Source organism: Myotis myotis, unplaced genomic scaffold (assembly GCF_014108235.1).
Source record: "Myotis myotis isolate mMyoMyo1 unplaced genomic scaffold, mMyoMyo1.p scaffold_m19_p_17, whole genome shotgun sequence".
Classification (NCBI taxonomy): Eukaryota; Metazoa; Chordata; class Mammalia; order Chiroptera; family Vespertilionidae; genus Myotis; species Myotis myotis.
Window position 1 is genome coordinate 52,455 of NW_023416321.1, and position 23,325 is coordinate 75,779.

Genomic DNA, 23,325 nt, shown 5'->3' on the forward strand with positions numbered 1-23,325 from the left:
CAGCTCCATGGCATGGGGCCCAGACACCCTCAACCTCATCCCCCACCCGCCTGAATTCTGAGTGCTGCTTCAACAGTGCCCAGGGCAGGAAACACCTGAAGGGCTCTAGGTCAAGTGACTATGGGCTGGGGCGGAGCCACCCACCTCCACCAGGACCTTCAAGGCAGCCCCCTGCCCCACCACCCCCTGGAGGGCGTGGACTGGCCACAAGCCCTCCATCCCTCATTGGGCCCTGCTGGCCCCCTCCTGCACCCCTTCCAGCCTCTGCCCCCGCCGTCCTCTCCCTGCCACCTCGGGAGTCCTTGGGCTTCAAAGTGCTGGGGCCAGTGCCCGAGCCCCAGCCACTATGAGGTGCCCCGGTGGGGAGGTGGGCAGGGAGCTCCAGGTCAGGCTGCCAACCCACCCTAGGGTGCCAAGAGCGAGGTGTCAGCCTGTGCGGACAGGCCAGGCCTGGAGGAGGGGATGGATGATGGCAATGAGGCAAAGCCGCTAGGAGCAGCTGCGTAATGAGAACAGGCCCAGCAAGGGGACCACACACTGAGGTCCAGCCAGGCTGCGGACTGGCCAGTCCCGGAGCTGGGGGCCAGTGCCCGGAAGCCTGGACAGGCGGGCAGCGTCAGGCGGCAGCCAGGCGAGGACCGCGCGCCCTTTCTGGAGAAGGAACAGGAGGGTCTCGGGAGGTGCTCAGGCTTTATTCGCACGCAGGGTGAGGAGAAGGGTCCCGTCCCCGGCCAAGTGGGCACCTCCGGCTGGCGGCTCTCACCTCCTGCTGGCTGCAATGCAACACACGTGACCTGGGGCCTGGCTCCCGCCCAGCAGCCCTCCCAGCCCGGCCCAGCCGCCCTCACAGTACCTGGCAGCTTTAGCCATTTGGGCACCTTGCCTAGGTCCCTCCTCAGGGGCTGGGCTGTCCCAGGGCTGGGCTCAGGGGGCCCCACTGCACCCTCCTCAGCAGCTGCCTCCAACTCGAGGGGCACAGGGTCAGGGGCTGGCAGCGGGGACGGGGTCACGGAGGTCCTAGACATGCACCTGCGGTAGAAGGCACAGGTAGCGAGCACTGCAGCGATGCCCTCCCACCCTGGCACTGCCAGCACCTGGGGCTCTCACCTGGTCACCAGCACGTCGGCTGCAGATGGGGAGACCGTGTGTTCCAGCAGCTTGGGCTCCAGATAGAGACCTGCAGGCGGCAGCACCCTCAGGCCATGGGGAGGGGGGCCATGGCCTGGGCGGGGCTGCCCTGGAGCCCCAGGAGGGGGGGTGGGGGGGAATCAAGCCACAGGTCTTCCTTGCAGGCCCTGCTCTGGGACCCACTCACCTGTTGGCTCCTCAGCCCCGAAGTGCACCAGGGCAGCAGGGAAGAGGTTTGCCTGCAGGAAGGGCAGAGGGAGCTCAGGGGCCAGGCGGGCACTGAGGGCAGAGACAGGGCTGCAAGGGACAGCCCCAGACACAGCCTGCACCTGCCCCTGCCGACTGCCCCGAGGACCATGGCTGTGTCCTACAGCTGACCCAGGGCAGTGACCCCACCGCAGCCGTGTCCTCCGCCGGGAGCCTGTCTTCCCTGTGCTCTCGGCTCCAGCTCCGCACTCTGGGAGGCGAGGTGGGGGGACTCGTGGGAAGCCTCAAAGGCCAGGCCTGGGAACGCTGAGACAGCCCACGCCGGGCGACGGACAAGGGCCATGACGCCGGGTCAGAGCTCGTGGGTACATGGGGGGCAACCCTGGGGCCTGAGGCTGGAGGTGGCCGAGGAGCAGGGAGTGGGTGTAGGCAGGACAGTACCCACCCTCTCTGCAAGGCCAGACCCCGACTCGGGGACCACCAGGTGCTGGGCCTCCCCTCGGCACCCCACAAGGCAGCATCGGGCCATCTGGGGCCATTGAAGGACCCTCCCCTCGCACCTGTCCAAAGCCCCGCCCCACCGGTCTGCATCTCTGGGATCCCAACCGACCAGATGCCTGCCGACCACAGGACACCCACAGGGAGGCTGCCTGCTGCCATGCGGAGGGTCCCCCAGGCGGCAGGGGCTCAGCACCCACTGAGGTGAGGCCTGGTCCTGGGCAGGTGGTGGGCGGGGCTCCGGCCCAGGAAGCAGATTTGCTGTGGGGTGCTGGGGGCCTTTGTGTCCACTGACTGCAACCCCCCATGGCCCTCGGCCGCTCCCAGACACTCCTGGTCCAGCAGCCAAGAGGGCAGCTGGGCCGCCGCCCCCACACCCATGCTGTTACCCCAGGAACATGGGCAGGCCCCAGGCAGCAGCAGCCAGCTTGCGGCTCTGCCAGCGACATGAAAGCCGCGGCTTCCGAGCTGCTCCCCCCGGGAGGCAGGAGGCGGGAGGCTTCCTTCCCCGAGCCCTGCCAGCTCTGATCTTGGGCAGGGCCGCACCCCGGGGAGGCCCCGCGCGCCAGGCCCGAGCTGACGGATGAAAGGAGGCGGCTGCTGGTAGCTGGGGGCAGAGTGGGTGGGACGGCACCCAGGGCTCCTAATGGGGGCCTCGGTCCCCTCCCAAAGCACCTTCCCAATCCAGTGCATCAACAGGCTGCCGGGAGCGGGGCAGGCGGGGTGAGGAGAGCACCCAACACCTTCGGGCTCCTGGGCTGAGGGGGGCAGGCACGGCTCCCCCCAGCCTGACTCCGTTCCTGGTGAGTGGCCAGCTCTGCCAGGTCTTGTCCCATCTCCCCAGGACCTGCAGCCCCAGCTCAGACCTCGCAGGCCTGCGGGCCACTTAACAAGGGCTGGCCTCTGTTAGTAATTAAAATATCTGAGGCGGCTTTGAAGAGGAAACCATTAGGCCGGGCCGGGGAGGCCCCAGGCTGCCCTCCCCTTGAGGACAGGACATTCCTCCTGCTCTGGAGGCGGCCCAGCAGGCGCTGGGTCAACACTCCTCACCCTCCAGGAGCAGCCGCAGGGGGGCCGCAGGGGCAGCCAGCGGGAGGGCCCGGCTGGGAAGGCGGGCAAGGAGCAGGCAGCAGGGGCCTCCAAAGCAGCAGGCCACTTGCAGGGGGGGCTCTGACCCCTGACCTCAGGACCTGCCCCAGCTGCGCTGCCTGTGGACCCTGTCCACCCAGGCCCAGGGCAGGGAGCTCCGCAGCCAAAGGGCCGTCCCCTGGGGCAGCAGCAGAGGAGGCAGGAAGCAAGCACAAGGCCAGCTTTAGAGGCTCTGCACCCCCCACCCCGGCCCGGGCCTGCAGAGCAGCCCCAGAGTCCACCCCCGCTCGGGCCGGGGGCCAGTACCTGAAAGAGGGTCAGCGTGTGGTCCTCCAGGATGGTCTTTGGAGGAGTGATGACTGGGGAGAGAATGTCTTCGTGAGGAAGGCCTCGCCCCACCCCCTCACCCCTCACCCCTCACCCGTTCCCCAGGGACGACTGGTCGGAGGGCTGGCAGCCTCAGCTGGGGCTACTCTAGAAGAACCCTCAGTCCACAGCCTTCTGCCCACTTCTCTGCTGCAGCAAAACCCTGGTGAGGGGCTTGGGTGGGGGGAGTAACCCGGGGCAGCCCCTGCCAGGACCCCAGCCTTCAGCACCCCATCCACACAGCTCCGGCTGCTGGCAGCAGAGGACCGTGTCCCTATGGGGAGGCGCAGGGCAGGCCTGGAGCAGTACTCACACAGGTGGAAGGGCAGCGCGGGGTTCCCCAGGTGGCTCCTCACAAAGTCCCGCAGGTCCCCCACTGAGAAGGAAGGGGAGGGTGAGCGGGGCCCCAGCAGACGCACCCCGATGCTGGCCCCAGTGGGACTGGACAGGCCGACCACACCAAGCTGCCCCCTACCCTGGGCAGCCACCTCCTGGGCCTTGGCACTCAGGACACCAATCCGAGCCCAGGGCTGGGAAGTCCACCTCGTTCCTTCCACAAGACCCAGACACTCAGTGGGCCGGGGCAGGGCCACTCCCCGGGGCAGGACCCTGTCCCCACCCTGCAAGGCCTCCCTTCACCTCTCTCTGCCCTAGCCTGGGCAGAGCTTTCCCTCCAGGAGCTGCCCCAGGCCTGCATGCCAGCCCGACAATCACCCAACATGCTCTGCAAGTTCAGAGCCCGCTGCCTGCAGCCCCCAAACCCCCGCCTCCCCGAGCCCAGGGCCCGGCAGCCACAGGCCCACAGCCTGGAGGGAGCCGTCCCGGACGCCGGGCGCGGCCCTACCTGTCTCGCTGGGGCGGAAGAAGCCCTGCAGGATGTAGCGGTCAGGGAACAGCACCCTCAGGACCACCTGGGTCGGACAAGCATGCTGTCAGGACAGCCGGAGCCCTGCCCAGCAGGGAGGACCCCACCCGGGGCCAGAGCAGGCGGAGGTGCCAGCCGCCCCTGCGGGTGCTGCCCCCAGCACCGTGCATATAGACTTGTTTTCATCACAAAGCCGGGCCGCGGCTGTGCGAGCTCCGGGGAGCACCCTCAGCGGCCTGGGCAGGGCGGTCGCAGGAGCCGGCTCGGAGCCGCCCGCACCTTAGGGTACCGCTCCAGCTTCTCCTTCATCTGAGCCTCCCTGAAGGCCTTGGTCACTAAGGGGGCCTCTTCCAGGCGCTTCCTGTGGAAGGAAGGGGGCAGGTGAAGGTCCTGGTCTCCGGCCAGAGAGGAGGCCCACCCGGGCTGGACAGACAGGCCCCTCCAGGTGCGGCCACGCACGGAGCTGGGCACCCGCAGTGGGAAGCGGGAGACCGAGGGGCGGGCACACCCACCGCTCACTCTTGAGCTGGGCCAAGCGTCTCCGCACATCGTCCACGGTGACCTCGAAGAACTCGTCGGGCAGCTCCGCGGGCCAGGCCTGGAGCAGCTCCCCCAGGTCCGGGTGGCACACCACGGGGTCCCGGTCCACCGGCTGCCGGGCAGAGCACACGGCTGACGCAGGTCCCAGGTGCCCGGCCACAGGGGCTGGGTCATCCAGGCCCTGCAGGAGCAGCTGTGCACCCCGTCAAACCCAGGCCCCCCACCAGCCCGTGGCCAGGCCAGGCTGTCCCTCGCTTCCAGGCTCGGTCTCTGCCGGGGCCCAGGCGGTGGGTGAGGGACGCTCAGCAGGCCGGCCTCCCCACAGCCCCTTGCTCACTTCCTGGGGAGCAGTGCCCTGGTCCAGGCCACGTCAGGGGCTCCAAGGGAGGAGCAGGGGAAGCAGCAGCCCCCAAATTAGAGGTTTGGCGAAAACCTGCAGCCGCTGGCCCCACAGCCGGGCTGACCCCCACCCCTCCCCAGGGGAGCAGCCTGGCTGCGTCTGCCCACCCCAGGGACACAGGAAGGGACAGCGTCGCTCCTAATTGGCAACAAGGTCGATGGAAATTACAAGGCAGGGCTGCTCTGCGTGTGGCGCCTCCGGGTGGGTAATTGCAGCAAGCGTGGGGGGCACCTCGGGGCGATGCCCTGACGGAGGTGTCCAGCAGGTCCTGTCCTCCCAGAGAAGGGCCCACAGCCATCTCGGCAGGGCCACCCCGGAAGCTGCCCTCTGCCCTGCTGCCCCCACTGCCCCCCCCCTAGCATGGCATCCCACCTCCTGTTTCTCACCCGGGACCAGGGTGGGCTTGGCAGGTCTGGGAACTGCCTGTCCGATCGTCCCTCCCACAGCCTTCCTGTCGCCCGGCCTGGCCACAGCCCTGGGCATAGCCAGACCCCAGACCTCAGCGTTGGGGTAGCTGCTGCCTCCGTGCACCTGCCAGGAGCCTCCGGGCCACCCTCGCCGCAGAGCAGGCCGCCTGCACTGGGGGTCCCTGGGTCCCCAAGCACTCTCCCCAGGCAGGGAGCGGGCTGCTAGGGACCCCTCTGCCCTGAGTGCCGTGGCCAGCGGCCAGGGAAGGGCAGCGAGGCCTGGGCAGCAGAGCCCGGAGGTGGCTGGCCAAGGCTCCTGGGAGCTGCCCCTTCAAAGCCACAGCCTTCCTGCAGCCGCCGTGGGCCGTCGACGCCAGAGCTTTTTATAACAAGATGCCAGGCGCCGGCTGCCCCCCACGGCCACGGCGCCTGCATTCCAGAGGGGCCGGGCGCGTGCCGCTCCCAGGGGAGGGTGAGGGCAGTACGCGGATGCCGTGCGCCAAACCGCCGTGTGCACGAGCCAGGCGGCCTCCAGCAGAAGCCCCTGGCACAGCAACAGGGTGTCGGGGCCCCAGGCAGGAAGCTGAGCTGGCCCTGCAGGTGGGTCCCCGACCCAGCAACCCCGGGAGCCGGCCCAGAGAGCACATGGCGCCGGGGCTGCTCCTGCCACGCTCGGCCCCGTCAGGCTCCATGTGCTTGCTGTCCCCGCGCCGGCTTCCCCGCACGGTTCCCCTCTGAGGTGCACGGACGGAGATGTCTGGATAAAGAACGAGGTTCAGGCTGAGGCTTCGTGGGAGAAGGACCCCCGGGGCAGCCGTGGGGAGAGCTACAGCGCGTCCTGGCCCTGGGAGAGGGTCCCGGAGCTGAGAGGGCCAGGCCCTAGGGTCATGGAAGGGCCATGATGAGCCCACAGCTGGAGCGCGGCCATGGCCAGGGCACAGGCTCTGAATGATGGAGCCCAGAACCTTCGGAAGTCCTGACGCCAACCTCCACGCCTGAACCCGGTCACTCCACGGCTCAGGGGGCACGAGGAGGGGGCAGGCTGAGGGGGCGCCTCCTTTGAGACCTGACCCGCCTCATCGGTGGACTAGATGACCGTGGCCAGGGGCCCAGGAGGCCAGGAGGAGGGACAGGAGCGCCCTCCTCGCCCGGCGACAGGCCAGCGCTGGACAATGGGACTGACCCCAGCCATTTGGAGGTGGGGGCTGGGTGACCGTCTGCCAGCTGAGGGCGGCCCCAGCACCTTCAGAGAGTCCCTGCCCCACAGAACGGGCCTGGAGGGGACCTGGAGGGGCGAGGCGGACAGCACTGGCCGCCGGGCCCCACACCATGCTCAGTGCGACCACACGCCCGACCGGGCCAGACGTCGAGGGACCAGGGAGCCGGCGCCCGGCCGAGACGGGGCTGCTGGCCTCCGGGCCGGTGGACGCACGCCAGCAGCCGCCACACAAGCAGAACCACTGGGCACAGGGGCCCTCATGGCAAAGGCCTCCCTGCCCACGGAGGCCTCCTTTTCTTGACAGTAACTTTCCAGGACGTGGTGACACCGAGAAAAAATGCAGCAGCCCCGTGGGGTGACCGCGGCCGAGTCCCTCCTCATGGGGCTCCCCCTCCCTCGCAGCCAGGCTGCCCTCTGACCACGGGCTGGGACGAGGGATGCGAAGCACTTCCCCTTGAGGCTGGGAGCTGAGCCGAGTCACTACTCCAGGGACAAGGCCACACCCCTGATTACTCCCAGCCAGCCGCCCCGGAAGGCACGGGAGGACCCCAATCCTGGGCAGGCGGGCGGGCAGACAGGGTCGAAGCCCTGGCCCTCAGCCCTGGCAGCACTGGGCCTGCTGACCCTTTTGAGAAAAAAAAGCAGAGTTTTCTAAAGAGAAGCGGACAGCCAGGCCCAGGCGGCTCAGGGCTGAGTGTGGCCCTGGGACCCAGGAGGTCAGCGTCCGATCCGTCAGGGCACACCTCGGGTGGCGGCTCCATCCCCAGTGGGGGCGTGCAGAAGGCAGTTGGTCCATGATGCTCGCTCATCATGCATGTTTCCATCTCTCTCCCTCTCCCTTCCTCTCTTTGAAAACAACAAAAACATATTTTTTTTTTTTTTTCAAAAAAAGAATACAGGCGGCTAAAGGCTGAGCCGTGGGTGACACCCCGTGCCCGGCTGGCTGGCACGAGTCGCTGTGGGCAGATGAGGGGAAGGAACCCCGGGAGCAGAGGCAGGGTCTCCTCACCCACAGGCAACAGCTGCCCGGGAGCCGGGACAGCACAGCCCGAGGGGTGGGCACGCACCCCAGACCAAAGAGGCACAGCCATGCCAATCAGGACGGGGCCTCACGCCAGGACCCCAGCCCCCACTCCCCCCACTCCCGCAGGAAGCGGGCCTGTGTGGGCAGCTCAGGGCTCCAGGGCACCACACAGCCTGTTCTCTGCCCGGCTGGCAGGCTGGTGTCTCTCTCCACGTCCAGGCTCCGTGGAGGCAGCAGGACAGGGCTGGAGGCTTCCACACCTGCAGCCCTACCTGCCAGCATGCCTGGGGCCGGGGGGCTGGAGCTCAGCACCCACACACGGGGCCTCACAGGGACAGGCCGGGCGGCTGGGGGAACAGCCTGGGCAAGGGCCCTGCCCGGCCAAGGAGGACGGTAGCGAGGAGACCACTCTCTATAGGACTGGGCTCCGCCCAGGGAGCAGGCGGCCAGAGACGGGGTGCGGAGGAAGTGCCCGGGTCTGGGCGGGGAAGCCCACCCCCTGGAGGGTGACGGGCGCAGGGGGACCACTGTCAGCCCGTCGCCCAGGGAGCAGGACTTTGATCAGGCTCCCGTGCCAGCTGTGGGCGCCCGCTGGGATGCTGCCCTGTGCGGAGCTGAGGGGCGGCCCCCGGGCTGGGGAAGGACTTCAAAGGACAGGCCAGGGGCCGCCAGGCAGCCCGCCTCCCGCCCGTCCCAATGGCCAGTTAAACTACCTTCTAATAATTAATGTTCCAACATCAAAGGCAGGAGCCGCCCGGGTCTGTAAACCATCCCAGCCTCGCGAGGACCTGCCTCTATTTCATCCTGTCTCTTCTGACTCTTTATTTAAATTCAAAAACCACACGAGGCTGAGCATTAATGGGAAACTCGGGAGCTTTCTCATCCCTGAAATGCACCTTTGAAGTTCCCCCAAAAGTTCTGTTTTGTTCCTCCCCCTCCCCCAACACTGAGAGGGACACAAAGCAGACGCCATGTGGCTGGCTGGCCCTGGGTGTGCGGCTGTCAGTGACGGGAGGCACGCGGCGGGCGGGGACGCCCCACCAACCAGCTGGGGCTCCCAGATCAAAGGCAGCGCTGCTGGCGGCCAGGCGGCCTCCCTGCCCGGGGCCGGGGTCAGTGCTGGGGGGGCAGGGATCCTGGGCCCTGACAGCACCCCCTGCGGGGAGCACAAGCCCACGCCACCCTGGGTGCCCCTGGGACAGTCAGCAGGTTCCCAAGAGACACAGACAGCCAGGCCCCCCTCCGTGCAGCCCCGGAGGGAGGCAGCCAGTCCTGGCCCCCCAACGCAGGGTCCCCCCAGAAGTGCAGACCCCCAGCACCGGCTCAACCCACCACATGGGCCTGCTTTCGGCCACCGATTCTGGCTGGGGATGTGCACTGGCTTCTAACTCGGCCCAAACATCAGCCACTGCCCCAGGATAAACATTCACGGAGCTCAGGATGGCCGTGGCCCTGCCCCTCCCTGTCCACTCAGCAGGAGACACCACAGGCAGTGGGGGAGCCGGAGGGAATCTAGCCGCTGCCTCCTCTGCGGGACCCCCCCAGGCTCCCCAGGTGTGACCTGGAGGCAGGCGTGAGGGGCTCCAGAGGAGCGGGAGCAGGGCCTCCAGCCCACGGCCTCCACAGTCTGCTTCACTCAGGACACAGACTCGGAGCTGAAACTCGGCTGAACCGACCGCGTGTGGTGACCAGGAAGCTCTCGCTGAGCAGGCACAGACCCCGGAATGCCAGGAGGCCCCTGGCCCCGCGGACCGGCCGCACCTCACCACGTGGCTGCACTGGGAGGACAGACACTGTTTCCATGTAGAAAAGCAGCTGATAAAGCTCAACACCTACTTAGGATAAAAAAAAGTTTCTCAGAAAATTAGGAATAGAAACTGTTAACTTGGTAAAAGCTCCCCACAGCTCACGTAACGCTTCAGATACCCGACGGGTCACCCCTCAGGGTCAGACAAGGTGCTTTCCACAAACACCGGAGAACAAGGAGAGTTAAGACCAGGATATGAAGGGGACGAAACTGACAGTATCTGCGGAGCCACGGCTGACAAGACACCACGCTCCCGGGAGTGACGGGGCTGGTTTACACCCGCCCATCGCATCCCCGGCCCGCGGGCGTCCTGACCAACCCTCACACGGCCCGAGCTCTCCGCCCGGAAAGGGGTCTGGAAAGGAATCCTCCTCATCATCTAAAGCCCCGCGTGGGCCTGTACGAGCCGATGCAGGTGCAGGGGAGCCGCTCTGCGTGGAAGCAAAGGGCCCGGGAAGCTGGGAGCTGAGCCCTGAGCAGACACAGGGCGCCACCCACTCACAGGGCACAGCGTCCACGACACGGGACGGGGGCGCGGCGCAGCTCAGGCTTGAGAGCCAGGCTGGTCCCAGGGCAAGGTCTCCCCTTTGGTGTCCCCAGTACTGAGAGTCGGCTGGACTCTGGGTGGACGACCACGGAGGCTGGGGAGCCTGGGGCTGCCCAGGAGGTGAAGCAGCAGCCAGGCAGAGGGGCCCACACGCACAGCCTCTGGGCCGACGCTGCCTGTCCCGCGGACGCCGCTGTGTGAGGCAGGAACACCGCTGGAGAAGGTTCCAGAGGCTCCGAGAAGTCCAGCGTTGCCACCCGGGAAAACAGATCTGATAGGGGGCCCGAGCCCATCTTCCCTCCCAAGTGCCCACGTGGCTGCAGCTGCCAGGGCGAGGCCTGGGCCAGGCAGTCTGACCGGGAGGACCTGTGCCTGCCTGCTCAGCGGGACCAGAATGTGGGCCTCCCACCGCTCAGGTCGGTGTGGGGTCAGGGGAGCAGAGGGTGGGCGTCCGAGGGGGCGGGTGAGACTCGGAAGGAAGTGGGTGACACGTGAGTCAGAGGCGCGCAGAGACTGGTCAGCACCAAGGAGGCAAAGTGCCGCTCACAGAACTGGCTGCAGCTGTGTCCATGCAGCAAACTGTACCCCAAAGCTGACTGGACGGGAGGGCCGCACCGAGGCACTGGCTGCAGACAGCGCCGCGAGCTCGGCCTCTGCGTCCCGGGCCTGCCTACTGCAGGGCGGACGGCCAGCGGGGCAGCCAAGGCCCAAGCCGCCGGCACGTCTACACCGCCGACCAGCAGAGGCACCGCCCGGGACAGGAGTGTTCCAAGTCCCACACCCAGGGCCACGGGGGAGGAGGGGCCACGGGGCACACGAGTTTGTCGAAACCTATCAAACCACATTAAAAGATGCCTCGATGCAGCCAATTTAAGAGAAACCAAACCAAAAGGTCACTTCCGTGAGGTGAAACACCCCCAGCGAGCCTGCCGCCCCCAGATGGCCGGCAGAGGCCAGTGCGGTTGGAGGAAGGACCCAGCGCCCAGCTCACCGCTTACCGGCTCCGGCTCCGGCGGGGGCCTCGACTTCTTTGGCTTGGAGGGGCCTCCGGGGCTGGAGAAGGACTTGGGCAGCTTGGCGGACGGTGACATCAGACCCCTCGCAGACGCGCAGGGGCCCCCGAGGCGCTGCCCCCCTCCCGAGAAAGGCACGAAGGGGGTGGGCTTGGGCTCCTCCGAGATCTGCTGCGCCTGGGCCTCCGCGGGCTTCGGGCCCGGGCCATCTGCGCGGCCAGCCCCTGAGGGGCCTGCTTCCTCCTGGCGGCTCACGTCGCCCCGGCTGAGCCCTGCCGAGTCCAAGGGGAGCAGCGGGCTGCCGGCTGCCTGCTCAGCCGACAGGGAGGGGGTCGGGCTTGCTGGGCTTTTGCTCCGAGAGACCCCAGGCTCCTGCGTGATGGCCGGGTCGCATCGCCTCATGGCAAACCTGGGGCCCGAGAGAGAGGGATGCTCCACACCCATTCTCAGCACCCGGGCCTCATGGCCCCGCCACCCCCAGTGGCCTCGGATCGAGGGGGGCGCCACGGGCACGTGTCCCTCGCTTTTCCATGCTTCCCGCTCCTCTCCTCTGAGACCCCATTTCTTTCCCGACGCAAGATTCAGAGCCCCACCTGATGATGGCGCTGCCCCCGGTGAGGCCCAGGGACAGCAGCGTCGTGCTCTGCAAGGCGGCTCTGCCCGTCACCTGCAAGGAGACAGGACCGTGTGCCCGCCGCCCACCGCCCTCCCTGCCAGAGCTCCCGCCAGGCCTGGCCGAGGCTTCACGCTGCCCAGGGGAGGCACCGAGGCCCTGCCCACTGCTGACCGACCTACGCAGCCGCCCGCCTGGCCACTGACACCGCGGTGCCCAGCCAGCCCGAGGCCTAGGCCCAGCCGTCCGCACCCCAACCTGCACCTGAGCATCTGCTCCAGGGTCTGGGTCTGTCCCCAGCCCGACACCCCGAGGCCCAGGCAGGCGGGGCTCGGCCTGGGTGAGTGGCACTGGCCACCTGACCAGCCCTGAGGGCTGCACCAACCACGACGGCCCTCAGTTGGCCCAGGTGTCCACCCCCAGGTCCCTCCTGCTCACAGTCCCAGAGCCCCTTCCTCACAGGCGTGTATCGCCCACCAAGGCCTCCTGGGCCCTCGGGACAGTGGCCACCCTGGCCAGGACAGGGCACTCAGCCAGGCCTCCAACAAAAAGCCCCTGTGAGCCAGGGGACCGAGCGCCAGGAGGGTCCCGTCACGGCGGGCGGGGGACGGGCAGGGCCTCTGCCAGCTGGGCCCGCACCGCCCTGCGCTCGTTTTGAAAAAGATCAAAACGGAGCAAAGCAAATATTTATTAAAATGAAACCACTTTTGTGACTCTTGGGCTTTGAGAGAAGCTGAGAAAACAAACAGGGCGTGGGGAGGTTCTGGGCGCAGCCGCCGCGGTTAGGTTAGTTCCCGTGGACACTCGGGCTTTCAGAGCGCCTCCCGCTGCTTCCAAGGCGGGGGAGGGGAGGAGGGGAAGGGAGGGGTTCCCAGACTGGAAAGCGGGCTGGGCCTCATGGCAACGGGAGCCGCCAGGCGGGTGGAGCCGCAGTCCTACCTCATCCCTCATGTACACGCAGACCGGGCTGGCCTCCCACGGCTGCTCCAGACACGCCCTGCAGGAGAGGGAAGGACATCAGAGGCCGGCCCTGGCGCGGGACACTGGTGCTCTCGGGAGGGCACCCGGGAACCCCAGAGCCACCCACAGGCTCCCCCAGGTTCTCCAGGAAGATGGCAGCAGACACCCGCCCACACCAGACTGGCCACCAACACCCTCTCCCTCATGAGCCAGACCCCGAGATGGGACAGAGCAGCCCCAGAAGCAGAGCTGGACGGGCTCAGAGGATGGCGGGCGTGCAGGCGCACACTCATGCGCACGCTCACGTGCACACACACACAGTCACACGCACACATGTGCACGGACCCGACACCATCTCGCACTACCCAGGCCCGCAGTGCCACCAGGTTATGCACAGGCTGGAGCTGGCCACGTCCAGCTGGGGAGCTTGTGACCGCGAAGGGACGGAGGGACGTCCACTCCTGCATTTCCTGACACATAACTGCCCACTAGCCCCTCTCCTCCAGGGCGAGCCCAGAGGCTGGCCCACAGGGCAGCCGCCAGTGGTGACCTCAGGCTGTGTGGGGCCACTGTCCCAGGGCCTCGGGCTCACACGCCCGTGGATGAGGATGGGACGGAGAACATGGAGCTGAACTGGGGCCAGAGCAGCAGGCCTTTGGCTGCCTGCACGTGACCGTGCACACGCAGGACGAGACGGCACAGGCCCTCTGCGGGGCTCTGGCCTGGGTTCTGCCCATTTCCCGTTTGCTTTTAGCTTTTGCTCGTGTGTGGTGCCCAGGCTGAGACCCACACCCCACAGCCGGCTGTGGGGCCTCTGGGAGGATGCAGCCTGCCCTGCCCTGGCACCACCAGCCTCCTCGCCCCCCAAGGTCCCTGCACGAAGTGGGAGACCCGAGCTGAGTCTGGACCAGAGCAACACTGGGTCAGGGCACACCCCAAGGGCCTGGGCCCCGGCCCACCCCGACCCGGTGACCCAAGCCTCGGGAAGGCACAGGCCCAAAGCCAGAGCAAGCCTTCCCCAGGGACCCCGCGCCAGCGGGACCACAGATCACAGCGGGCTGAGCGGCCTCCTGCCTGCGCAGCCTCTGACATCAAACGCCAGCCCGGCTTTGATGTGCTTCCTCAGAGGGATCGGGTTCGAGTGGATCTGAGGGAGACGCCTGTACACACGCGAGGGAGGGCGGCTGCAATCACTTCCAGACCTTCCCCGCCAATTAGCAGCGCTCTCCGCCCGGGACAGGGGACCCAGGGGACATTCCAGCTCATGGGGGAGCCGCCCCTCACACACCCTCACTAAGTCCCAAACTTTTCCAAGGGCTGAGCCATCTCTGAAGGCCTCCCTGAGCCCCAGACCCAGCAGAACCCCGGGCGTTGTGTGGCGCGCCCATGGGTGCCCACCTGCTGCCCCTCCCCCGATACCACCCCAGGGTCGGCACCGTCGCCCCGTCCACGGCCGGCAAACGCACTCCCCGTCGGGCGGGGGCAGAGGCGGTGCTGACAGCCTTCCGATGCTCTGCACTGCCTCAGAGCATGTGTCCCCACAGGTGTGGGCCCCCCACTCGGGCCGACGCGACGGGGACACCAGGTATCTGGAGCCCCTTCTGTCCACGTTACCGGCGTGGACCTGACCAATCTGCGGCTGGAACCACAAGAAGCAACCCAAACCCACAGAGCGGGCACTTCGGCTCAGAGGGCTCCTGCGCCACCTGGAGGCCCGTCGCCTGAGGTCACGTCCAGGGGCCAGCGACTCCCACCTCCCGCCCACCACGAGACCAAGAGGCGGAGGCTACGAGGCTACAGGAGAGGAGCCAGCCCTCCCCCAGGCGGCGGAGCAGGGACAGTGAGGCGGAAAGCAGGGGAACGGAGGGGCTGCCGGGAGCTGGGGGGACGCCCTGGCACCTGCCTCTGCCGTCTGCAGGGCCCCAGGATGGCACACAACCCACCTCAGGGCCACCACAGGGGAAGCAGGCACACGCCGGCCTTCCCGGGGACACTGGGTTCGGGGTGTGCTCTTGGGGGGGTGGAGCCGCGGGCGCGGCTGTGGAGTCAGGCTAGGAGCAGACCGCCCTGGCCTCGGGGCAGATGCAACCTGGGGTGGCGGGCAAGGAGCCCTCACCTGGAGGCCCTCCGGCAGCTGACACCCAAGAGTTAGGGAGGACTGGCCAGTCCAGGTCCAGGCAGCAACCAGCCCGGTGGCCGGCCCAAGCGGGGCCTGCTCCAGGTGGGACCCCCTACCACAAAGAACCCGGAACGCCGCATTCTCCTGCGGAGTACACTGCCACAGGGAAACGTTCTGGATACACTGGGTCAAGGTCATCGAATTCCTAAAGTTAACTGCCCGTGTTTCTACCCTCCTTTGATGTGGCGACCGGAAAATTCCTCACCGCCTCTGCTCACGCACATGTGGCCACGTGTGTGTCACGTGGCTAGTGAGTAGCCCCAGACTCGGGGGTCAGAGGTCAGAGCTGGACCACCAACTCCCTGATCTCTATGCAGAGGACGTGGCCCGGTGCCCACTCACCCCATGGCTCTGCCGAGACCCGCCCGCCACCTGTCCTGGGGCGCCTGCCTCTTCCCCGAGCTCCCTGCACGGCCCATCCTGTGGGACCCAGAGTCTGAGCCCCTGCCCCCTGCCAGTGGGGTCCTTGCAGCCACAGGCAGCTACCGGTCCTGCCCAGCCCCTGCATGGCACCAGCCAATCAGGCCCCTGGCCTTGCTTTGGGGCTGATGCTGCCGCCCGTCCCCATGGGCACCCACTTCACCCTGCTTCTCCGTTAGTGAACTCTGCCAAGGAGCAGCTTCCCAGGAAAGCTGAAAGGTGGGGTGCCCCTCACTGCCGCCCAGCCACTCTGCCTCTGGAGCCCCCTCTCGGGAGGACCTACACAGACGGACTGGTGGCTGGTGCATGAGCAGCCCACACACTGGACCTGCACCGCGTGGAGACGATGCTGAGGGGTTTATAAGGAGGGACATGACCTGCTCACAAGCAACAGAGAAAGGGCGCAGCTGACTTGGGGCCCAGCACTCGTGTTAAGGACGGACATTCTCCCGCAGGCTGGGGGCCTCCTGCCATCACCCCCTTTCCTGCAGGAGCGGTCGTCACGGTCCCCGCGTGAACTACGGCTTCAGCACCGCACAGAAGCCGACCCCTCCTGCAGGGCCTGTGTGAACCTGAACCGGGCCCAGGGCCCCGCAGGGGCCTCACCTGGTCCCTCCCCACCTGCACCTGAAGGACCGCTCTCCCCCCTCGCAGCAGGACTTCCTGAGGCCCTTTCCCAGAGGGCCCCCGTTTCTCTCCAGTTGGCGTCCCGGTGCCCGAGCTCTCCGCCCCATCAGCAGGTCCCCACACGTGGACCCTGTGCTCCTGCCTCTGCTTCCTCCTCGTCTGTGGGGTCCCTTCCGTTCTGCTGGCCAAGCTTCCCAGGGGACAGAGTTCCATCACACGAGACCAAACTTAAAGGGGCAGAATTCACGCTGTTCATTCGGCAGAAACTGACACACACCCATCATCACCAACAGAACTTTCTCTTTACACGACCCCCGCACGGCCGTGGTGGCTCAGTGGTTGAGCATCTACCTACGAACCAGGTCACGGTTCGATTCCCGGTCAGGGCACAGGCCTGGGTTGCGGGCTTGATCCCGGATCGTGCAGGAGGCAGCCAATCAGTGATTCTCTCTCATCATTGATGTTTCTATCTCCCCTTCCCTCTTCTTTCCTCTTTGAACGCAATTAAAAAATAAATAAATAAATAAACCAACACGACCCATTTTCCTGGTGAGCATTTGTCAGCACCCGCTTCTCCCCTCCTGCGTGGGGCCTCTCAGCCCCCCAAAGGGCGCAAAGAGGGCACCAGGCAGCCACACCCGAAAGACGCGCTGCTGGTGACCAGCACGTGCCAGGCAAGGCTGGTGCACAGCGCCCTCGTCCCCGACCCATCCCCACAGGATGCAGCGCCCACGCAGTGCAGGCCCCGCCGGGCCCCTCCCTGACACTCACCTGGTCTGAGCAAAATGGCTGAGGAGCTCCCAGAGGGTCTGCCCGGAACAGAAAGTGCCCTGCAACCTGGAGCCGTCGTCCAGCTGCAGCGCGATGCGGACCTGAGCAGGAGAGGAGGCTGAGGCGGGGAGCGCTGCCCGCACCCGGTGAGACTCCGCCTGGGTGAGGGCTCCGGGGTCTTGGGGTGCAGGGGGTGGGGCACTGCACGGCCAGCACCGGCTCCTCTGCACACTGCACGTCGCTGGGCCTCAAGCTGCCGGGTCTGGGGCCCTGTGTTGCGCAGCCATAGCACCAACAAGTCGTGTTCTGTGCATTTTTCGTTCCTGAGCACATCGCTTTTGTCCATCCATTTGTGATAATCATGTCCCTGGAGTGGGACTAAGTCTCTGACCCAAAGGGGGAACGCCTTTCTGGCCGCTCTGCCGAGGACGCGCACGGCACTGGCCCGGCTGCGTGCGACCCAGAGCCCGCCCACCGCGGCCTGCTGTCTGGGACCCGGGGCTCTGGTTCAGGTACCACTTCCCCCCAGCACAGGGAGCTGCCGTGGGAAACGTGCCTCCCCGTCCCACCCACCGAGGGAGGTCAGAGCTCCTTCCACACAGAAGCCTGAGAACTGCTGTGGTCGCGACGGTCAAGGGGTGTCAGGGTCAGTCCCGAGTCTGACTCCTGGCGGCTCTGGAGAGCTGACCAGGCCGGCCTGCGCTTCCTGTCCTCAAGGGCCAGCACGGCCCCTCCTGGTGCTGGCAGAGCAGCGCGGCCCAGGAAGGGGGACCCAGAGGGGGCTCCCTGGGGCTGGCTCCCTGGCTCTGAGCCTCACAGCTGCTCGGTGGGAGGCTGGGCCCAAGACCAGGACAGAAGACGGCGGGTCGCTCCCCCTCGAGGAGCCTCACTGAGCTCGGCACTCGCCACGGCAGGACCAGGCCGTCAGGCAGGGGCCAGGCTTGCAGGTGAGATGAACGCAGCACCGTGAACCCCAACAGCAACCGCAGCACCAAGAACCAAGTCTCATTCCAACCACCAAAGCAGAAAGTGGCTCTGCCGGACCCAGAGCCGGCAGCTGGGTGGGGGCGCGCCCTGCGGCTTGTGCCCCGAAGGCCACAGCCTACGAGGAGGGCAGGCGCGGTGCCTACCGTGTTCTTGGGCCCCTCGCGGCTGCGGGACGCGGGCACCATCTCCAGCTTGGCGTTATTGGGCAGGTTGGCAAACCTCCACTGCAGAGAGAGGTCAAGCACATTCCTCTGAAACCTGCAACACAGACCACAGCCCAGCTGCCCGAGGGCCTCATTCCACGGGCCTCTCCGCAGCGTCCGCCAGGCCCGCACCTGGAGGACGGGATGTGGCCTGGGGAGGAGGCGTGTCCCTGCTACAGTGGGTCTTTCCAGGGACAGAGCAAGCGAGCAGACACAGCTCTGAGCGTGGGAGGCAGAGCTGCACCCCAGGGGGTCCGGCCACTGCATTCCTTCTCCCAGGGGCCAGCTCCCATCACCCCATAGGGCCGAGTGTTGCCCTATGAACCAGGAGGTCACAGTTAGATTCCCGGCCAGGGCACAGGCCTGATTTGAGGACTCAATCCCCAGTGGGGGCCGTGCAGGAGGCAGCTAATCAATGGTTCTCTCTCATCATTGGTGTTTCCCTCTCCCACATCGGGAGGCAGGCCACGCCCTCCAGGACCGGAGGCAACGGGTCTAGAGGACCACAGACAAGCGCAGGGAGCCAGGCTGCCAGTGCGGGGTCTGGTCTGAGACCGCTCCTCCCAGCTCGCAGCCAGGCCCTGAGCCTGAGTGCCCATGTGTGCGTGTGCACAGGGACCTGGCAGCTCTGATCAGGAAGAGGCCCGCGTGGGGCCCCGACAGCAGGGTGGCCCAGCTCCTCCGATCCCCACCCACCGAGCTCCCGGGTCCACGCCAGAGGCAGAGACTGAAGGAGTCAGGACAGGAAACCCCGAGGGCAGGAGGACCCCGGGCCCTGCCTGCCTGCGGGTCCTGCTTAGCAGCCTGCGCTCAGCCTGCTTCACAAGGAACAGTGAAGAGAGCCAGCAGGTAGCCCGGGCCACCCAGGGGCAGAGCTGGGACCACAGGCGGCTCCTGATGTCCAGCTTGGACCACGTCGGCTGTGAGCCAACAGGAGCTGGACACCTGCTCCTGTGATGAGGAGACAGAAGGACACAGCCTCACCCGTGGGCAGGGACTGCAGCCAGGGGACCAGAGCCTTCCTGACCTGGTCCCTCCCCTCCTCAGCCCCGAGAACCACCCTGTCCCCCTCCAGAGGAAAGCTCTGCCCAGGGCTCTGAACCCTCCTCACCATGTGGCCCCGACTCTGAAGAGAGACAGCAGGTCACAAGGAGAGGGAGCAAGGGGACATGCACAGCTCAAGTCAGATCTGAGCTCGACTTCCAATGGGAGTTTAGGGGGGACCATGGCGCTGGGGAGAGGCCGGGGGGGTCTGACAGAGGGGTCGCCCCTGGAGATGGAGACGACGTGGTTTTATGAGCGTGAGCAGCTCACAGGGCGCAGGCGACTTGAGGAGAAAGAGGCCGTTTTGATAGCCAGGCCAGGCTCACAGCACTCCAGGGCCTCGTGCAGACCGGACACTGGTCTGTGGGGAAACAAGGGCAGAGGGGAAGGTGCCGGCAGGCAACACAACGAGGCCGCCTTCCCTGGCGTGGCTGCGCTGTCTCAACCAATGCCCATGGGGTCGAAAATCCCAGGTATAAACGGTGACCCTCCAACACTGAACTATGTCCCTCTGCACCCAACGGCGATTGGGTCCAGGACCCCCTCTGACACCAAAACTCGAAGACGCTCCAGACCCTTCTATGAAGCGGCTCAATCCACACAGTCATGCCCACAGCGCCAGGGGAGCAGCTGCCCGGGCCGGCGGCTAGTTGGTGAGACGGCCTGATGCACCGAGGCTGGGGCTCCACCCCAGGTCAGGCACAGCCACCAACCAACCAACGCTGCACAAGCAAGTAGAGCAACTCCATGCTCCCCCTTCCTCTCGCTATGAGATTATGAACACATTGCGTACCGCAGAGAAATCTCTAAGACATACGCCAGGGACCGCACGTTTTTGGGCAAACTGCGTATAATTTAAATCATCATAATGCACTTTAGGTGTTGTTTTTCAATAATTATAACATTTTTATTTACAAAAACAATTAAACAATTAAAGTTCCTAGTACTTTTGTAACGTATGGTACTGCGTAAAACATTTCCCTCTATGAAGAGGGACCAAACAAAATTTACAAAAGTATCTAGATTCGCTCCTTTTTCCATGGGCGTGAAACACGAGAACACTCCTGAGCAATACGAAATGTGTTAAATAAAAAGAGAAAAGCAATGGGCACAGACAAGAGTGTGAGGAGGCCTGGGGCGGGCAGGCTACCAGAGTCAAAGGGGACATGTTAATACTTCCAACAACAACGATGTTTTTTAAGAAATTAGAAAAAGGAACACATCCACGTGGAAGTAGACCCCACATGCAGTTCAAACCCCCGTTTCTCAAGGGGCGCTGTGCCGTCAGCAGGCGAGAGTTGGGTAAGAGACCCCACCTCCCGGCGGCTCCCCCCGGGCCCCAGCCCAGGGCTCAGGCAGGCGAAGGGAGGAGCAGGCACGTGGCCCTGTGACAGGAAGCCAGGGGGTGACCCAGTGCGGAGCAGGGGCCCTGGAGTTCTTGGGGGTCGGGCAGGGGGCCGGGAGCTGGGGTGGCATCAGGGTGTCTCCACTCAGAACCTCCTCTGTAAAGAGCCCCACGGGAACAGGCTTGCACGCCACGGGCTCCTGTCCCCAGAGCGAGGATAAGACCCTGTGAAGACCTGCCACCCTGGGTCAGGCCCCTCCCGTGGGACAGGCCCCTCCCGTGGGTCAGAAGCCCACGCCCGTCAGGGCAGGCTCGCACCCTTTCCTTGTATTATTATTATTTTTAAATATATTTTTATTGATTTCAGAGAAGAAGGAAGAGGGAGAAACATCAATGATAAGAGAGACTCATCGATCAGCTGCCTCCTACACGTGCCCCCACTGGGGATTGAGCCTGTAACCCGGGTGTGTGCCTGACCGGAATCAAACCATAACCGCCTGAGCCCATAGGTCAACGCTCAGCCACGGAGCCACGCCGGCCGGCTCTGTCCTGGCTCAGACCCTGGAGGACGGCGAATGCCTTCTCTCTGGGAAACGCCCACAGGCAGAGACCTGCGCCAGCTCCCGGGTGAGGCCGTGGGACCACTTCCTCGCGCCCTCGGAGCCCCACCAGGAACTTACACGACAACGCACGGAAACCCTGTGGCCACGGGTTGAATGGTGGCCCCTAGAGGACAGGCCCCACGGCCTAACGCCTGAGAGCGGTGACTGTGACCCTATTTGGAAATAGGAACTTTGCAGACGTAACTGCGTTAGCATCTTGAGATCACGCCCTCATCCTGAACCAGGGCGGGTGTTTACACCCAGGGGAGAGGAGTGTGAGGAGGCGGCAGATTGGGGTGCTGTGGCCACAAGCAGGGGAGGCCTGGGGCAGCAGGCAGGGTCCTCCCCACACCGCAGCCCCACACCCCTGGACAGGGTGGCTCCGGGGCTGAGAGATAACCTGCCGGAGGCGTCCGCCCGCAGCAGGGCCCTGGGGAGCGCGCTGCGTGGACTCCCAGGAGCCGCCCCAGCACTCACTTCAGGTCGTACTCGCTGGGGTTGAAGTCCTGCCGCCGGCACGCGTCCTCCAGCACCTGGGGGTGAGACAGGCCGTGAGCCGCTGCCCACCGGCCGCTGCGCTGGCAGGCCAGGGCCGCCGGGGCGGCTGAGCGGCGAGTCCACCGCCCAGAGGGCCCGTGGGCTCTGCTGGACAAAGCCTAGAAGGCCGCACGATGGCCCGTCCACTCAACAGCTCCATGTGCCTCACCCACGAGTCCTGTTCGCTGTCCCTGTCCTCCCTGGGCCGGACTCGTCCCCCCAGCTCCGCTGGCCTCCAGCCGGGCCCTCATCACCACAGACAGCTCCCTACCCACACTCCAGGCCCCACCCCCCTCGCAGGGAGCGAGGTCCAAACGTGGGCGCCCCTGCCCGCAGCCAGCTGCACCCGCCAGCTCCACGGGCCCGGGCGCCCCCCACCCCGCCTGGGGCTCCTCCCCCCTCCACGGCGGGGCCCAATATACATTCTAAAGGGACGGATTCGGGGTGCACCGGCGGCCCCCGGGGAAGTGCAGCGAGTGAGTCAGCAAGTCAGTTCCAGGCACAGAGGCCGGCCCTTCCAGGCCCGCGGACACCGGCCGGGGACACGGGCCTGGGACCCCGCAGGCGGGCCGGGTGCCTCGGCCTCGGCGGGGGGCGCAGAAGCACCGCCCCTCGGCGCCCGCCCCCGCCCCCGTCCGCGGCCGAACAGGGACCCCGGCGCCCGGGACCCCAGCGCAGAAGTGGGCGGGCCCTCTGCGCCAGGAGGCCGCTCATTGGCCGCCTCGGGCCCCGCCCAGCACCGCCCGGCGCCCCCCCCCCCCCGGAGCCAACCGCAGGAGCCGCCCGGCGCGGCGCCCCCGCCCGCCGCCCGCGGCCGCACCTGCAGGAGCACGGTGCTCGGCGTCACCTTCACCGTGTGGCGCCGCCCGTTCGGGGCCAGCACCGACACCGCGGAGCCCCCGCCGCTGGCCGGGGCAGCCATGTTCCGCTCACGTGACCCGCCGCCGCCGTCGGCGCCGCTTCAAACAACTTTATCGGCAACAGCCGGGACGTACAGCTACGCGGCCGCGGGGCGGGGAAGGGGGCGGGGCCTGCGTGCGCTTCCGGGTACGCCAGGGCCCCGCCCCCGCGCCCGCCCCACAGGCCCCGCCTCTGCCCTGGCCCCGCCCCCGCGCTCCAGCCGTCCCGGGGGCGAGCTCACGGCTCCCCCGAGCCGTCCCCGCGTGGCCTCGGGCCGGGCCGCTGAGCTCGCCCCGCCGTGGGGAACCGACGCTGGAAGAGGACGGCTGTGCGGAACGCGAGCGCGCCCAGGCCTGACTCCCGGCCCCTCCTGGGCCACGGGCCGGCCTGTCTCGGGACCCGTTCGCCCTGCGGTCCCGGCCCCTCCACAGCAGCCCCTCTGACCCCTCCTCTCCCCGGTCCTCCCCGTGCCCTCCCCGTGCCCTGTGTTCACCCCCGACCCTGGGGTGTGTGAGCTCCGGGTACGGCCCCAGCCGGGGCAGCATCAGGCTGAGCTGAGGGCCTACATGTCAGCGCCCAGCTCATGCCCCCAGCAGCGAACCCCGCGGGAGGCGGGGAGGGGGTGTAGGGACCCTGCCAGCTCCCTCGGGGGTAACACAGCACCTCCCAGGCACCTGCCTCCTGACAGACTCAGACACCCTCCTGCATGCGAGCGAGTCCCCGTGGGGGCGCCATGGAGGGGGGACAGCGGCTTCCGGACCGTTCCAGCCGCGCCCCTCCTTGCCATTGCCTGGTCTTGTCCACTCTACCTGCTCACCGTCAGTCTGTGTCTAGCTGGGGGCCTGGGGCCTCCGGGCAGACACCCCAGGGCACTTGTGACCGGTGCCCGGTCAAGCTTTCCAACCCCATCCTTCAACCCTCAGGACCCCTGGGCAGTTCTGTGGCGGCCAGGCCCCTGGGGCCCCTCAGCCTGTGGGTCCCTCAGCCCCCCTGCACAGGGCAGGCCTTCCTGACAGCTGGCCTGTTT

At 66.7% G+C, this 23,325-nt stretch overlaps 1 protein-coding gene across 5 annotated transcripts; it reads right to left on the reverse strand.

Moving 5' to 3' along the window:
• Positions 1–670: 670 nt before the first annotated feature.
• ASPSCR1 (ASPSCR1 tether for SLC2A4, UBX domain containing) lies at positions 671–22,390 on the reverse strand. 5 transcript variants are annotated; one of them, XM_036339042.1, is made up of 16 exons: positions 22,219–22,390; positions 21,339–21,394; positions 17,811–17,925; positions 16,681–16,781; positions 12,663–12,720; positions 11,704–11,777; positions 11,096–11,519; positions 4,666–4,805; positions 4,433–4,514; positions 4,133–4,199; positions 3,602–3,664; positions 3,229–3,281; positions 1,316–1,367; positions 1,108–1,177; positions 854–1,029; positions 671–773 (listed from the first exon to the last, which is right to left on the reverse strand). In XM_036339042.1, the coding sequence occupies exons 1-16, from the start codon at positions 22,318–22,320 to the stop codon at positions 760–762; spliced, it is 1,647 nt and encodes a 548-aa protein (XP_036194935.1). In that variant the 5' UTR covers positions 22,321–22,390; the 3' UTR covers positions 671–759. The 5 variants fall into 5 exon arrangements, with proteins under 5 accessions (XP_036194935.1, XP_036194939.1, XP_036194938.1 ...); XM_036339046.1 differs by having other exon boundaries at positions 17,811–17,891; positions 22,219–22,295; XM_036339045.1 differs by lacking the exon at positions 22,219–22,390 and adding an exon at positions 21,821–22,089 and having other exon boundaries at positions 17,811–17,891.
• Positions 22,391–23,325: the final 935 nt, after the last annotated feature.